The sequence below is a fragment of the Macrotis lagotis genome, chromosome 1, assembly GCF_037893015.1.
Source record: "Macrotis lagotis isolate mMagLag1 chromosome 1, bilby.v1.9.chrom.fasta, whole genome shotgun sequence".
Classification (NCBI taxonomy): domain Eukaryota; kingdom Metazoa; phylum Chordata; class Mammalia; order Peramelemorphia; family Peramelidae; genus Macrotis; species Macrotis lagotis.
Genome location: NC_133658.1, coordinates 475,168,428 through 475,185,503, shown reverse-complemented (window position 1 = coordinate 475,185,503; position 17,076 = coordinate 475,168,428). Strand labels below are relative to the sequence as shown.

General features: G+C 35.7%; 1 protein-coding gene across 2 annotated transcripts in view; it reads right to left on the bottom strand.

Annotated features, from left to right (window-relative positions):
• Positions 1 to 1,466: 1,466 nt before the first annotated feature.
• The window catches only part of DHRSX (dehydrogenase/reductase X-linked), a 394,657-nt gene continuing 379,047 nt past the window's right edge, over positions 1,467 to 17,076 (bottom strand). For both annotated transcript variants that reach the window (XM_074213643.1, XM_074213642.1), the window contains one exon: positions 1,467 to 2,746. In XM_074213643.1, coding sequence (XP_074069744.1) covers positions 2,543 to 2,746 — 204 coding nt within the window. In that variant the 3' untranslated portion in view covers positions 1,467 to 2,542. The remainder of the gene's footprint in view (positions 2,747 to 17,076) is intronic.

Sequence of the window (17,076 nt, the reverse complement as noted above, 5' to 3'; positions counted from 1 at the left end):
TCTCTCTCTCTCTCTCTCTCTTTCCCTTCACTCTCTTCACATAAGATATCATACGCTTACCTGCTCAAAGAAATGTAAATTTTAATTGTTGAAACATCACAAGATAGGCTTGGGGTTTATGGGCTATATTTCTTTCTTAGGGCCCAGGCCTCCTTTATTATCTCTAAACAGATGACTCGCAGATCTGAACAAAACCCAATCTAGACTCTCTAACTTCATATTGGACACCCTCCACAACATACTAAAAACTGAACACTTCAACACATTTTTAAAAGCAATTTGTTCAGATCTCTCTCTAGCCCTTTTGAATTCTGCTTTGAGACATCATGAACATTTCCATCTTTGGCTGTTTTTTAACCTATTTTGCCTTAAACATAGTAGGTACTTAATAATTATTAAATGATGTTAGTCAAACAAAACAAGAGTGAATTGAAAAGTATAGCATTCTATATAAAGATACATTAGCATTAGATTTTATTGACTAAACTTAAATAAAAAAGATTCTAGTACTTTGTTTGCCTTACTTGAGCCAATTCCCCATATAAGTCTATGATTGATTTAGCTCTTCTCAGCAATACAAGGTAATTCCAAATGACTGAAGATGGAAAATCCAGAGAAAGCAGTGATTGGTTTGAATGCAGGTTGAAGCATGCTGTTTTGAATTTTACATGGTGCTTTTCCTTTCATTCTGTTTCTTCTTTCACAACATGACTAATATGGAAATGTCTTACACAATTGCACATATTATATATAATATATATAAAATCCTAAATGAAATTCTTTACCATCTTAAGGAGGAGAGAGAAGAGGAGAAAAATTTGGAACTCAAAATCTTAAAAAAATGAGTATCAAAAATTGTCTTTATATGTAATTGGAAAAAAACAAAATATTGTTAAAAAAAGAAATGAGGGAATCAAATCTCTTAAATTAGAAAGGTACTAGTTAGAATGCTGTACCTGAATTTTAGATGTTTTGAGTTCAAATTCTACCATAGACGCTTACTAGATATGACTCTAGGCAAGTCACTTAAATTTTCTCAGCCTGTTTTCTCATGTGGAAAATGAGGACAATAGCACTTACTTTTCCAAGTAGCTATGAACATTAAATGAGAACTATATGTGAGAGAGAAAAAAAAGAAAAGGAAAAAAGGGAGGGAAGGGAAAGGGAGGGAAAAAGAAGGCTAATGTTAATATGCTTGTTCAAAAACTTTTATTTGTATGCAAATTATCCATTTTATCTTCCGTGATCCTCTCCATTCTTTATTTGGTCTTGAATTCTTCTCTTTATCCATAGATATGAAAGGTAATTTCCTCTTTGTACTTCCTTTATGTCATCTATTACATCAATTTAGAGTTTATCTTGGCATGGTGTGAAATAAGAGACTAAAAAGCTCTAAAAATTTTTTTTGGTAATTTGGTTCTGCAATGAATACATAACCTAACCCTTCCCTTCCTTTCCCTTCTTTCCCATTCTTTTCTTTTCCTTCCCTTCTTTCCTTTTTTGCTTTCTTCCTTCCTTTTCCCTCTTGTTTCCTTATTTTCTTTCCCTTCCTTTCTTTTTTCCAGTGGGTGAGGGTGAGGTGAGGTATAAGAGAGAGAGAGAAAAATAAAAGTTTGTTAATTAAAAAAAAAAGAAAAAGAAAGACATGTAGCTTGAACCAGATGTGCTTCCTAAGAGTGTTCTAAGCTGAGAATTCTAATGTTCCCTACTACCATACTGGCTGCACAATGACCTTTGGTAACTAGAAGGCCACAATGAAACCTTTGTTGAATTTCTTGAGCAAAGCAACATGTTGGAGTTGGCCTCTAGCAGTTCCCTGTTTTAGGAATCTTCAGCCAATGGAAATGATGTATATCCAGCCAAAGTCATTCCTACAGATACGAGTCACTTATTATTTGACTCAAGAAAAGTAAAACAAAACAGAAAGCACTAACAAAAATCTGTTGTTCTCCAACAGTCAAGGTTTATTTTATTAAAAGGCATCTAAAGGAGATGTTTAGATCAACCACCTTACCATGACTCTTAAGACAAATCAAACTCTTTTCCTTTGAGGTAACCAAGAGAAATAAACCACAGAGCTATATCAAAGATTTGTTATCACATTATTTAATCACAGCTTGAAACATTATGAATTACAAAACAAGATTATTGGCTTGGATATCAGAGCCTAGCCAGTTTTGTGGGAGGATTCTTTTCCCCTCTCTGGTTTTCATGCATTGGCAAGAGAACTAGAGGAAGGCACCTAGCACATTGGATGGCTTGTTTCCTTCCCTCCCCTAACCCTGGACCCCTTGGTAGAAGAACAATGACAAGAACTGCACAGGATGGGGGGGGGAGGATTTTTGTAGCCACTTTGACAAAAGTATAGATCCACTGACAAATGAAGAAATCAAAGAATTATTGGCAATACTGACACTCATTAATCTTTAGGCCAAAGTCACAAAGTCCATGTAAAAAATACAATTTTACAGGCTCAGCATATACCTTGTTTGACATTCATGAGACCCATGGAGATTTATTAGATTCAAGATAGGAATCCAGATTAGGTGGAGATGACTTTGTTGATCACATTGGGTATTCCAACCATCTTGCAACTTTCTGCCCAAAGTTTCCTTTGTAAGTCCTCATCATAGGTTATTTCAGAAGATTTAATGATTTTCTCATGACAAAGGTAACAGCCACCAACTCCTTCTAGCTCTGGTGCAACTGCTGCATAAATAGATGTGATTGCCCCTTCATCTGGAGTCTGTGGGGAGAAAAAAACTAAAGTTGAAAATAGATAACTTTCAGAATATAGGTCACAACAGCACCAGTGAACAACCAAAATGCAGAAAGATAGGATAACAAAGACAAGATAGATTTTTGGAACTGGGAGGGTCCATAGAGGCAAATCTCTTCATTTGACAAATGATAAAACAAACTCAGATTAAATGAGTTGCCATACATCCCATAGTAAGGGCTAAGTCAAAATAGGAATCCAGGTCTTCTTACTTATATTAATAATTGTTTTTGCATTAAACTTATGTTCTGATGCAGGGCTGGGAGACTGTGATAAGTACTTCAGTGAAAGCATCATTATTAATAACAGTTTTCTCTGGAGCATAGGCATATATTAATAAGTCTCCCAGGGGTATGTTTCTCACATGTTGGGTTAATATATTTCAATAAGTAAACAAAGAAATTTAAAATACCTAGTATAATTATCAATTTTTACAACTCTTTATTAAGCAAAAATGCTCATTAATTTCACTTGAAGCAGATGAGTGCTTAGCCTATTTAGACAAGCAATGTTTTTCAATGAGATAAAATATGAAGATATCAAAAAGGTCCTGTTTTAAATATAACATGGTAAGTAAGTTTTTTACAGTCCATATTGTGAAATTCAAAGGTAAATTTAAAAAAATATTTTAGAAATATCTTCTTGGAAAATAGTAATATATCATAATTTTAAAAATATATTTTTCTCCTTACCTCCAATCCCCTCTTTTAAAATATTGCAGAAGGATGTTCTAGGAGCATTAAATAATATACATATAGCTCTACTATATTGTTTCTGAATTGTAGGTTGTCATATCCAGCCTAGGGATGTTAATAGAAAAAGGCAAGCCTACTAATAATACACCAAGTAATTGGTCTTTAAATATAGGTCCATTTTGTTTCCTATAAGGAAATTCATTCACATGTTCTCAGTTTCATTAGAATGCAAGTCTCTTGAGGCCATATAGCAGTGGATAAAGCACTGGCCTTGGAGTCAGGAGTACCTGGGTTCAAATCCGGTCTCAGACACTTAATAATTACCTAGCTGTGTGGCCTTGGGAAAGCCACTTAACCACATTTGCCTTGCAAAAACCTAAAAAAAAAATAATCTGCAGACGTAGAAGAAGGTGATGGATGATTCAGGTTGGGGTCAATTTCTTGCTCAGGTGACAAGGTCTTTGCCATCCTTCAGCTATTCACTGCAGTCTCAGAAGCAGTCCCACACAACAGACAAAGAAGGCAAAATGTCTGTGAGGGTAAGAGGGGTGATCCCTTGGAGCAAACATGCATTATGGAAGGGCATGAGTGTTAGATATACTATAATATATAGCAATGATGCAACAACCTCTTATCTCTCCTCTGGGAGTTGTGTTGATGTTGGGAATGATGTTGAAGAAGACTGGTGAATGAACCACAATAATGGTGCCCATTCTTTGGGTTATAAGAGGAATGAGGAAAAAGGCTTTGCCCCTAATTATTTGGGAACATAATCAATGTCAGCTGTCTTTCATACTTACAGTAGGAGTCCAGGGAGGAGATTCATCTTTCTTTCACTCCCAGTCTCCCTTCCCTCCCTATTGCCAATTCTATGAGCTTAGGACTATCATTGCTGCTCTGGACCTATCTTCCTCCTCACTACCAACACAGCTGCTAACTAGCTGCTACCAATAAACAGGTAAAAAACTATGAGACTCGAGATTCCTGAGAATAGCACTGCACCCCAGATCACCTATGTTGCTTCCAGACCAGTCCTCACAGCACTAATTCCATGAAAAAGTATTAGAAACAACTATTTCTGTAATTACTATGGTTTTCTTTGAGAATGAAGGACAGACATTTTTATTATTATAGTTGTGCCTCTTCAAAGATCTACTAAAAACCCTAAAAAAGAATGTTCTTATCAATCAAACTCTTGGCATGGTCAAATAGTTCAACATTAAACATGGATATTATTTTATCAGACATTAAAGAAGATGCATTATGATCTGCTTTCTTGCTTCATCCTAAAGCCCTTACTACCTTTCCACATAACTTGCAGCCAAAATTTCCTTTACATGTTTTCTCCACCATTAGAAGGAGAGCTCTGCCAAAAATTACTAATTTGTAAACATGTTTATTAAAACATGAATGTAAAATGCTAACCTCACTGTTCCCTGCTGAGGGGAGGGGGAGTGGGAAGGGAGGGTGGAGGGAAATTTTGTAACTTGTAAATTTGCATGTGCATATGGATGAAAATAAACTTATCAAAAAAAGGGGGAGCTCCTTGGGATCAGTTTATCTATGGTTTCCTATTTGTATTTCCAGCGCTTAGCACAGTGATTTGTACATAGTAAGTGTTTAATATAAAAATTTCATTCATTCATGGTACTAAAATAAACTTCAAGCTCTCTGTTATGTTGGAAAGGGTCTTAAATAAATATGATTACTTTGAGAGGGCAGGAATTCATTGATTAATTAAGTTACAAGGGATTTAGAAGCTTCTAGAAAGGAATATCCTGATAATGGGTGGGGGTTATGTATGGCAAAGGAGCAGAATGAAGAATCAGGGAGAAGAAAGGATTACCTGGAATACAGATAGCCTGTTAAGAGAAAGGTCAGGCCCAGGAAAATATGCTCTGGACCAGGAGTCCCTCCTTCTCTAAAATCTCATTTCGGGGAATATGATACTGTACTGGATTTTTAAGAAAAGAGCTAAAGCTCTAAAGAAATCTTACTAAGATATAAAGATTTCAAATATAGGTCAACAATAGATACCTGCCATTCAAAAATCAGTTTATCCAAGTTTGAAAAGAAAAGGAATCACCAGAATGTTGGCTGCAGGACAACAGTTTCCACATGAAATGTGAAAAATTTGTGATCCAGGGGAATACAAGGACCATAAGACAAGGATTGTTATGTTTTTGTGATCAGTGCAGAGTCAAACAGATAGTAGATGCATAATAAATATTTATTGAATTGAATTCCATAAGTCAGTTTTGGTGAAAGGACAAAATGGCTAATTTTTTATAATTAAAACAATATAGTCTCTGGGAAAGATATAATATTTCTTTCAATGCTCCAATTTAGGCTTTAAGAAAGTGGTTGGAATCATCAGTTCAGGAAAAGTGGCATAGGGACTTTGGAGAAGGGTTCAGAAGATTTTTTTCTTGATAACTTAAGGAATTAAAAAATATTTTAATAGAATTTATTTCTATGAGCAGGATGAAGTTATGCATAACATAGAGTTTTAACTTTTGCAATATTCATGTGAATCTTGTCAACAAAATTACAAGCAGAATGATTCTTGCCAAAAATTAAATAATCTAAGAACTAGAGAGATCAATTTGGCTTATTTTCTCTAGTGACTAGAATATATTCCTTAACCTGTGTCTCAAACAGAAGCCCTCTCTTCCTTTAAGAAGTAAATCAAAAACTATATTCTGAAATTAAACTTTTACTGATTTTCCCCTATTGCTACAGCCCTTCTTCCAGACTATCTTGTATTTAACTACTTTGTATAGGCTTGCATTTATTCACTTTATAATTTGTTTTTAATATTTGCATAAATAGTTATTTCCCCATGAGAAAAAAAAATAAGTTAAAAATAGAAGAATGATTGTTTTACTTTATCTCATGTAGGCTAGTGTAAGGCACATATCTTAATAAATATTTATTGATTAGTTGGTTGATTGATTGACCCTACCAAGGGAAGAAGATAAGTTTAAAGTCTAATCTCAATACAATAAACTTTAAAATGTATATTACAATTTTCCCTAAACATTTTACCCAAGAAATTAAAATTAAACTAGAGTAAGTTTAAAAAGAGAAACCAGAAAGGCTTCAATTTCATAATGTCACTGGACAGCTGTGGTATAAATGCTACATTTTTATAGTTGTATCAATAAGAGGATTATTCTCCCTCATAAATACTTTATCTTTACCTTCCAAAAATATTTTTAATACATATAGTATTAGCCTTTGATAATATTTCTATGAAAGAGACATTCAAGCTAAACTGGCCATTCAATTTCCTTTCTTGTCATTGGACCCAGACTTCTTAGTGGAAAAGGTGAATAAAAAATGCTGTTTTCCTCTTGAAAGTAAACAATTCCTGAGATCAGAGTGAGGGCAATGCAGGTATATGGAAGGTGAATTATTCTTTTTCAGTGACTCAGATTGAATTGCCTGGAAACTCTCATTTAATTTTTGTAATATTTTCTCTCCAGTATATATCTTACCTTAAAGCAAGGTATGGGTTCTCACCAAGGTATGGGCTCAATTACATTTATAGAACTCACAACTGATTATGAAAAGATACATTTCTTTTTATCTTCAAAACACTGAAAAAGTTGCCAAATTGTGCTGGGGACCCATTCTCAGCACTAAGTTAGGGTAGTTTCATTCTCCCTAGTCTACTTTCAGGTTCATTCTGTTTTATTCCTGTATTTCTTTTCTTTTCTTTCTTTCTTTCTTTTTTTTTTTTGCAATGCAAATTGGGTTAAGTGGCTTGCCCAAGGCCACACAGCTAGGTAATTATTAAATGTCTGAGACCGGATTTGAACCCAGGTACTCCTGACTCCAAGGCTGGTCCTTTATCCACTACGCCACCTAGCCGCCACCTAGCCACCCCCTATTCCTATATTTCTTCCTGAGACTACCTTGAAATATTCTTCAGTCCAAGGACCTTAATATATTCTTGCCAAAGTTCCCATTTAGAAAACATGCTTCTAAATAATAAGGGAAATGAACAGGAGAGTCTCATCATCTCTCCAGGCCCCAAGCTCTTCATTTAAGTTCTCAACTGCAGGAGTTATGTTTGTGAAATTATTGACTAAGCAATCTTCATCTTGGCACTTGTCCTCCACCCTTTTCCTGGTTTTCCCCCTTCTTAAACTCCTCCTCTTTCCTTTTCCAGAGTCTCCCCACAAAATACCTTTCTAATCAGGCTAACTACAATCTACATAATGGAATCCATTGGTAATGTCTTGGGGTGCTTTTTCAATCTAGAGTGTTTACATTTTAATAGGAAACTTTAGAAGACCAAAAAAAAGCATTTTAGATTTAAAAGTCTTTATGTCTTCTTTTTATTTTTATTTGGTTTTCCACTTATATACAATAGTAGTATCTACCTATCTTTTTTATAAGGTTTTTGAATTTTACAATTTCCCACCCCTCCCTTCCCTTCCCCCCCACAGAAGGCTGTGTGATAGTCTTTACATTGTTTCCATGCCATACATTGACATAAACTGAATTTGTTATAAGAGTAAACATACCCCCCCCCCCCCCAAGAAGATGAGAAACCTCAAGAACAGAGAGAAAAAAATGTACTTCAGTCTGTGTTCAGATTCCAATGGCTCTATCTCTGGGGTGAATTGTTTTCTTTATCATAAGTCCACCAGAGAAGTTGCTTCAATATTTTTCCCACAGTTGCTATTACTAGCTGTACCTCTGCTGTATTCCTCCCCATTCTCATTTATTCTATTCTCTCTTTCCTTTCATCCTGGCCCTATCCAAAAGTGTGTTGAATCTGAGCATCCTCTCCCTCAATCTTCCCTCTCTTCTATCATCTATTCCCCCCTTCCTTCCCCACATTCCCCCTTATCCCATCTTTTTCTTCTCATTTTTCTCTAGGGTAAGATGGATTTCCTCACCCTATTAAGTGTGTATGTTATTTCCTCTCTGCCATTCCTATCAGCCATTTCTGATGAGAATGAAGGCTTATTCATTTCCCCTTGCCTTCCCCCTTTCCACTCCATTGTAAAAGCTTTTTCTTGACTCTTATGTGAAATTTCTTAGCTTCTTGATCTTCCCTTCCTCCCAGTACTTTCCTTTATCAACCATTGACTCCATCTTTTTACTATATTATACCATTATATTCCGCTCCTTCCTATGTCCTGTCTATATATGCTCCTCCTAACAGCTCTTATAAATGAGAAAGTTCATATGAGCTCTCAATATCTTCTTCCCATGCAGGAATACAAACAGTTCAATATCATTAAGTTCCTCATAGTTAGTCCTTCTCTTCCACCCCCTCTATGGTTCACCTGAGTCCGGTACTTGGAGATCAAGCTTTCTGTTCAGCTCTAGTTGTTTCAATAGGAAAGTTTGAACGCCCCCTGTTTTGTTGAAAGTCCATCTTTTCCTCTGAAAGAGGACGTACAGTTTGTACAATAATTTTTAAATTATTTCTTCTGAATCTGTTTTTGTGGTCAGTTGTTTTTCTAATGACATATTTCACACTTTCTTCTAATTTCTGGCTTTCCTTTTTTTAGGTTTTTGCAAGGCAAATGGGGTTAAGTGGCTTGCCCAAGGCCATACAGATAGGTAATTATTAAGTGTCTGAGACCGGATTTGAACTCAGGTACTCCTGACTCCATTGCCGGTGCTTTGTCCACTACGCCACCTAGCTGCCCCTAATTTCTGGCTTTTTTTGGAAGAGTTTTATTTCTTCCTGATTTCTTGCAAGTCATCAACTTCCTTTAGTTCCGTTCTGCATTTGAAGGAGTTATTTTCTTCAGAGAGCTTTTTTATCTCCTTTTCCAGCTGGCCAATTCTACTTTTTAAGGCATTCTTCTCCTCATTTGACTTTTGTTTTGCTTTTTTCCATTAGGTCTAAACTGTTTTTTTAACATATTATTTTCTTCAGTATTTTTTTGTATATCTTTCACCAAGCTGTTGATTTGGTTTTCATTATTTATCTGCATTCTTCTCATTTCTCCTCCCTATTTTTCCTCCATGTCCCTTAATTGCTTTTCAGTCTTTTTTTTTTGAGCTCATCCATAGTCTGAGCCCATTTTCTATTTCTCTTAGAGGTTTTGGATAAAGAATCTTCAATTTTGTCATCATTTGAGTATGTGTTTTGATCTTCCATGGGACTAAAGTAATCCTCTATGGTTTGATTCTTCTTTTTCTGTTGTTTACTCATTTCCTCAGCCCGAGACAGCACTTTCAAGGCTTTGGGTTTTTTTGGGGGGGAGCACCCCACTGGGACTTTTATTCCTCCAATGTCTTATGCTTTCTTGCCTGTGTTTTGATATATAGATGGCTCCCATACTTCCCTCTGCCCTGGAGCTATAAGGAGGGATCCAGCTTGGCTACTTAGCATGGAAACCCAAACTGCAACCTGGATTGGAGTGTAGGCTAGTAGCAAAGTCCTACACTGAGGGAGAGCAGAGAAATCTCTGCAGACTTACCTTACTGTCTCTGGGGATGCAGGCTGCATTCTCCATATTTTCGTTGCAGATTCTGCAGCCTGTGCTCCTCACTCCACACTCATTCTGGTATAGCAAAGTTCTCTCATCACCTCTTCAAGCTATTGCTGGTGATCTCTGGGCTGGACTGGGCTGGGTTGTGCTGTGGCTGCAACTTTATTCCAACCCCTGGTCCTGGTGAAACACACCTTTCCCGTGGAACTTCTAAGGTATCTTGGACTGGGAAAATGTATCACTCAGTCGTTCTGTGGGTTCTACCCCCCTACATTTTGGCTAGAGTCATAATTTGTTGACTTTTGGTGTTGAGGAGGGGAAGGAGTTACTGGAAAATGCTGCCTTCACCCCTGGCCATCTTGGCTCTGGCCCTCTTTATGTCTTCTTAAAGAGGACTTCTTAAAAGTCCTTTTTTTTTAACAGTGGAATTAAAGCTCTAAGCCTTATAGTAAGGGAACTATTTCTAGAAAAGAAATATGAGACAAAGCCCTGTCAAAGGTCAGCACATAAGTAACTGCCTCCTTATAATGTAGATCCTGCCAATCAGTCAAAGAACTGCATGTAACCCCCAGTGGAGATAGAGACTTTCTTTGAGAATATGGACATGTACATCTATGCCAGAATATTTTAGCTTAGACATTGGAATGAATATCTCAATATTTTCTTCTTAGAGTAATAAAGAGCATAGAGAATAGCACACAGCTATTGTTTCTTTTTGTTAAATGTTCTTTTAGGAATTTAATATTACAATTTTTTTCTTCTCGGCCTCCCCCCATTGCTTACACCAAATCATTGGAACGAACACCTTAATTGATACTAAGAATTGTCCAAATAGCAGATATTTATTTTAAATGAAATTTACATAATTTATTCTACGTTATGCTAGATTTAAATGTTGAAATAGATTCAAAGCTGTCATGTTTAATTCAGCAGCCTATGAAAATGAGCCTCTGCTTCACCCCAATATAAGACGGCATCCAAATGAACTACTTTGATTTTAAAAGGTTGTAACATCTGCTTCCTCTAATGACTTACAATCCCTTTTGTTTTTTTTTCAAATATGAATCAATAAGCAAAATAGTCAAAGGAAAAATAATTAAACCAACATCCTTTTTGAAAATGCTCTCAATCTGGGATTCTGCTATGCATCATGTCAGATCAATGTCCAGTTCAATATCAGCCTGGTGTGTTCTTTCAAAACACAGAAAGTCTTTGGGTACTATATACAGAATAAGACTACAGAATCATGAATGTTTAATTTTCTTTAGCACTAAAGCTGCCACTGCACCAAGATTTTCCAATGATTTTTTTAAAAAAAGTCCTAGCAGAGAAGTCTTTCCTCAAATTATTTTTCACAGTCATTTAATTTGTTAGAAGCACATGAATGTTTAGTCAGCTAGATCCTTTGAGGGCAGAATTTTTCAAGTTTTTTTGATTCATATTACATTTTTGTGGTGCCACAAAATCCCTGATGAACCATGTCCATTTACTCTCGGTGGGCATAACAAGTAATCCTATATGCATCAGCAGAATTAATGGAAAGGAAGAGGAGGGGGGGAAGTGTGGGAAAAGAATGCAGGGGAGGGGGGAAAAAAGAGAGGGAAAAGAAAAGGAAAGGTGATATCAAAGAGGATAGCTGAGAAGAGGTTGTTGGATTTAGCAGGTCACAAAAAACCCACTGATATCCTTAGAGAGAGCAGTTCCAAAAATATTGGTACCAGAAATCCATATATCACTGAGAAATAAGTGGCTTGTGAGGGAGGTCTAGTGATTGGAGGAGTCAGAAATTCTTTCTAGTATCTCTGTTCCAGTAGACTCTCCTCTTCATCCTTTGGGAAAAGAGGATTCTTACCTGCCAGTAAAAGGGAAGAAATATAAGACAAAAGCCTGAGGGAATAATAGGGTGAAGGTTTGTTGTTGCTGTTTTTTTGTTTTTTAAAGATGAAGAAGATCTAGGAATGCAAATTGTAGGAAGAATCTAGGGGAAAGTAAGAGCCTGAAGATGAGAGGAAGGGAAGTAATTATTCATTGGGAAGGATGGGATCAAAGATGCAAGCTAAGGATTTCGTTTTTAACAAGAAAAAAGTACCTTCATCTTTATAATGATTGATGCAAAGGAAAAACAGATAAAGATGAAGAAGGATTTTGAGAAGTAGTACAATGGGAGGTCACAATGGATGAGCATCTTCTTGGAAAAGAGGCCAAGTCCTCTATTGAGAGAACAGAGCTGGGTGATTCTCATTCCACTAGAAAACTTTAAGATTTACATAGATTCTTCCTCAAATCCCCTAATTTCCCAACTTCTTAGCCTCTTTAAATTTTATGAATTATATCATTAACACCTCAATCACACATAGGAATGGTCACACAGTAGTTCTCACAAAAATTCAAACATGTTCCTAATTAGAAGTTATGACATCCTTCTATCTAATCATCACCTCTTCATTTCATTTTTCCCCCTTTGTTTCACCTCACCTAAACCCATTCTTTGTCCTCACTGAGATTTCTATTTCCTACTCCTCATGGTTTCCCCTCAGTAGCTTTTCAGGTTATTACCCTAGATTCTGAATTCTCTTTCCTCCTTCTCCATCTTCAACCCAATACTCACAAGCCCTTCATAATCACAATAACTAGATACACTATAAAACACCATCAATACGAATTTATCCTTAAGGAAGAGTCAATGCCTTGATTTTGCTCGCTTGTTTTCAAAGTCTATTTCTTCCTCCAGAGACCCCCCTGAAAAGAACCAGGTACCATTAGGTATCCTCTCTCAATTCTGGAAGCAAGAAGAATTTGGATCTTTCCCACACTGTTTACCATATAGGCATCATTCTTCATGAATGAGGAAAAGCTGCAAATGGTAGGACATTATCTATCTATCTATCTATCTATCTATCTATCTATCTATCTATCATCTATCTATCTATCTATCTATCTATGTGTCACATATGTATACATATGTATAGATACACACATACACAAATATACATGTATGTATAGTGTGCATATTTTCTCATATTTTTCCTTTGAGTTCATGTCTGTTCTTTGCACGGAGATTATTTTCTGACACAAACTGTATTATTTACAGAAAAAAAGATTCCTTTCTTAATAATTTAACTGATATATTTGATTTAAAAATATTTCAAAGATCTTCATGGTACATAGTCGCAAATCTACTCTGATTTGGTTCAAGCTTCTAACCTGTAAGTTTTTGGCAATATACCAACAGCTTTCAATATGAGACAACTCTGAATGTAATTATTATATGTTCTCACACAGGGTGCTGGCAAAATGCTCTTGGTCTTCTCAATTTCTTCTTGTTCCTTTCTCTTCTCTCGGCTGCATGATGCTTTCATGCCCTTGTTTCTCTTTCTGGTGACCTCTATCATATTGCTTTCTATTCCTTTCCCCCAATCAAACTAATGGTATCCTTTTCTTTCAAAGATACTCAACACAATTTTTTATTTTGTCCAGTTACAGTATTTTCATTCATTAGGCTTTTGGCTCTTAAGGAATTCAAGGCAATAGCTTTCCAAAATTGTCATTATTTTGGAGGATGTTGGAAGAAGGATTCTTCTTAACTTTAAGAGATGCTGAGGAAGGATTTGGTCAATAAGTACAATAGGAAATTTTTTTTGATTGACTATGCATAAGTGTTTTGTTTTGGTTTGGTTTTTGCAAGGCAAAGGGGCTAAGTGGCTTGCTCAAGGCCACAAAGCTAGGTAATTAAATGTCTGAGGCCAAATTTGGAAGTCAGGTACTCCTGACTCTAGGGCCAGTGCTCTATCCACTGTGCCACCTAGCTATCCCCTATGCAAATGTGTTATAAGAAATTTGCTTCTCTTAATTTTTCCAGTAGGGTGAAGTTAGGAGAGAAAGAAAAGATTTGTTATTTCCTAAAATATGGGTATGTGTGTGTTCTACACTTGTGAAATGCTGCATTCATTTTCAGATGAGATCACTGTATTATTCATTTTACTTTATTTTACTTTGTGGGAAAAATTTGTATGTATAATATAAAAACAAAATGCTTCAATAAAACTTAAAAATAAAAAAGAACAGTAGGAAACCTAACCTTGTCCACTTGCATTACCCTTTCTTTTGCCACCTTTAGATTAAATTTGTTTCCCATCCTCCTTCTTCCTCAATCCCACAAAAATAGAGGGTCCCAAGAGGGTCCCCTCTTAAACCATAAAAAGTAGGTTCCTTACCTTCATACAGTCATTAAGTCTCCTTTGAACAGGAAAACCACAGTATAACACATGGTTATAAAACTAGTATGATTTGCTGGCATACTAGTTCCTACTGAATTTTTCATTGAGACTTGTATATTTCATTTTGTAGCAAGGTGTTGTGCTATTTTTTTCTTCATTTTTAAATATGCAATATCAGAGCTTCTGGGTTACTCCCACTATTCTACATTTGACTGATAAAATCTTAATTAACAAAGAGAGCATGGGAGAGTGGAAGCTGTGGGTTCAGATTTCACCTCTGGCATATACTGGCTGTATGATTATAAGTAAATCACTTAACCTCTCAGTGTCCCAGTGACAGTTCTCTGGATTTGGAGATTGCAAATTTTCTCTGGATTTGGAGACTGTAAATTGCAACACAAGGAGCCATGGGTAGAAGGAATGATCTCACTGGGAATCCCTTATGTCAATGCCATCACAGATCTGGTTGCACTCAAAGGTTTTATAGAGGCTATATTTCTGATGCCACCAGGCCTTATCCAAAGTGATGAAAAAACTGATAATAAGCTTTATATATTGAATTCAATTCCACAAACATTTATTAAGCATTTACTTACAGAAACTACACTAGAGAATAAGGATACAATGACAAGATAAAAAGAGAGAATGGTTCTTGCCCTGAAGGAAGGGTGTTGCTTTACTACAGAAAAGAAACTATACAAGGATAATTGACTAAATAATGTATATATATACAAAGAAATTTTTGAGAGCAAGAAATACTGACAACTATCCAAGTTGCAGCCTGCAAGTTTCAGCATGCTAGTGCAGACAGAACTTGGGAGATCAAGACAAACTTTCTTAGTTTACAGTTGAGAAAACTATGACTGAGAGGAAGGAAGTACTCTGCCCAAGATCACAGTTCATAGATAAATTGGACCTAGAACCAATTGTAGAGTATTTGTTCTATGTAGAGCATCTGACCTGTGTAGATACAGCCCAAGGCAAGTTGCTGTAATCTCTGATTTATCTTTGTAATGAATAGAGAAACCATAAGAACCTCACTCTATTATTTCCTTCATTCTAATCAAACTAACTTGAAAATATTGTAGTTACAAGCTAAGAGTCTAAAGCTTGCAATTATGACTTCATTATCCTTGGAGATGATTTGAACAGCAAAACAGTTAAATGTTTCACAATGCTCATATTAGGCTTAGATTGCAAGATCATAAAGGGCAAGGACATTTTGCTTGTTTAAATAGCATCTACCACAATGCTTTTTGATAATGAGTTAAGTATGCGAAGTGAGTCCTAATGACAGTTTTATAGAAGCTACTATATATTTCTTTCATCTCCCTTCTCATGAAGTGGTCTCAAAAAACTTTACTTGTTCTTCAAATTTTCCTTTGAAAATAAGGAAAGTGATGCACAAAGCTTCTTTTAGAGGCCAATGGCAATGTTGGAATTAAGAGTCAGTTTCTCAGTTATTGTATTGTCTCATGTTTAGTTTAGATTGGTGTGGTAATTTCATTCTTTTTTTTTTTTTGCTTTATTCATTTATGTAATGATGATGAATACTGCTACCTCTGAACTCACAATAGCTATTTAAAGCTAATTATGGAGTGGCAGGCTGCACAGTGGACAGAGCATAGGCCCTGGAGTCAGGAGTACCTGGGTTCAAATCTGGCCTCAGACACTTAATAATTACCCAGTTGTGTGGCCTTGGGCAAGTCACTTAACCCCATTTGCCTTCCAAAAACCTTAAAAAAAAGCTAATTATGGATAAATAAAGACAATTGAATCATAAACACCATCTTTTTTAAAAGTCAAGATGCTAAATTGAATATTCTTAGAAATGAGTTCTAAATGACCAAATGTCATGAGATCTCATGGAAAATCTGGCTATTGGTAAAGGAGACAAGGTAGATGAGATAAAATTTTATTTTGATAAACATGTTTCCATAGCAAATTTTATTCCTTCTCGGGTGTATATAAAATTGTGGAGCCTTGCCTGCTGAGAAATGGATGCAAAAAGAAGTAGTTTTTAATCAACTTTAGCATGTCCTCTAAAAAGGAAGAATAACATAAAATTAGTTTATTATCTTTTAATACAAAAGATTATCTATGTTAGATTTAAAAAAAGAACAATCCCACAGTCACTTGTAAAAGTTTTCAAAGCCACAGGCTTATAATAAAGGAGGAAAAATAGATTAAATGTTCATTTTGTTCAAAACTCCAGCCAATTCAGTTTGGAATAAATAGTTTTACTTGTCTGTGTCTTCAGTACCTGATCAGCAAATGGATCAATATTTCACCCACCAAATCACATAGAAAACAAGGTTAACAAAAAAGCAAGCATCCTAACCACACACACACACACACACACACACACACACACACACACACACTTCCAAACATTTGCAAATCTATTACAAAACTCCCATGTCCCACACTGAGAGGGTCTGTACACAAGTCTAAGGCAAGCCAAGTTTTCAATGCTGCAAGTGTGCCCCAATAAGGAAGATCCTTGACAGCAACATGAAAGAAAATGAAAGCATTTAGGAAGCAAAGCTGTACTTTCTCTTCCAAAGGGACTGAATAATCACAGACAGTCTTCCCTGCCAACTCTCATAACCATGTTTAGGGCCAGCTATAAAAAAAAAAAAGAATGCGCTAAGTTATTTTCTTTTTGAGACTAAGAAAATAAAACTTTAAAAGACTTCCATGGAATAAATTGTCCTGACATCAATCCAAGGAAATATTGAGAGGCTCCTCCTCTAACTTATTTATGTAATATTTCAGAAAAATATACTCTTCTCATATTTAAAAAGGTAGTTCAACTTATATTTATCTCCTGCTCTCAATACACTATTCAGAGAAATAAACTCCCATCTAATTTTAGAACTACAGTCTCCCTGGATTCTCTAGACTTCCCAGTGGAT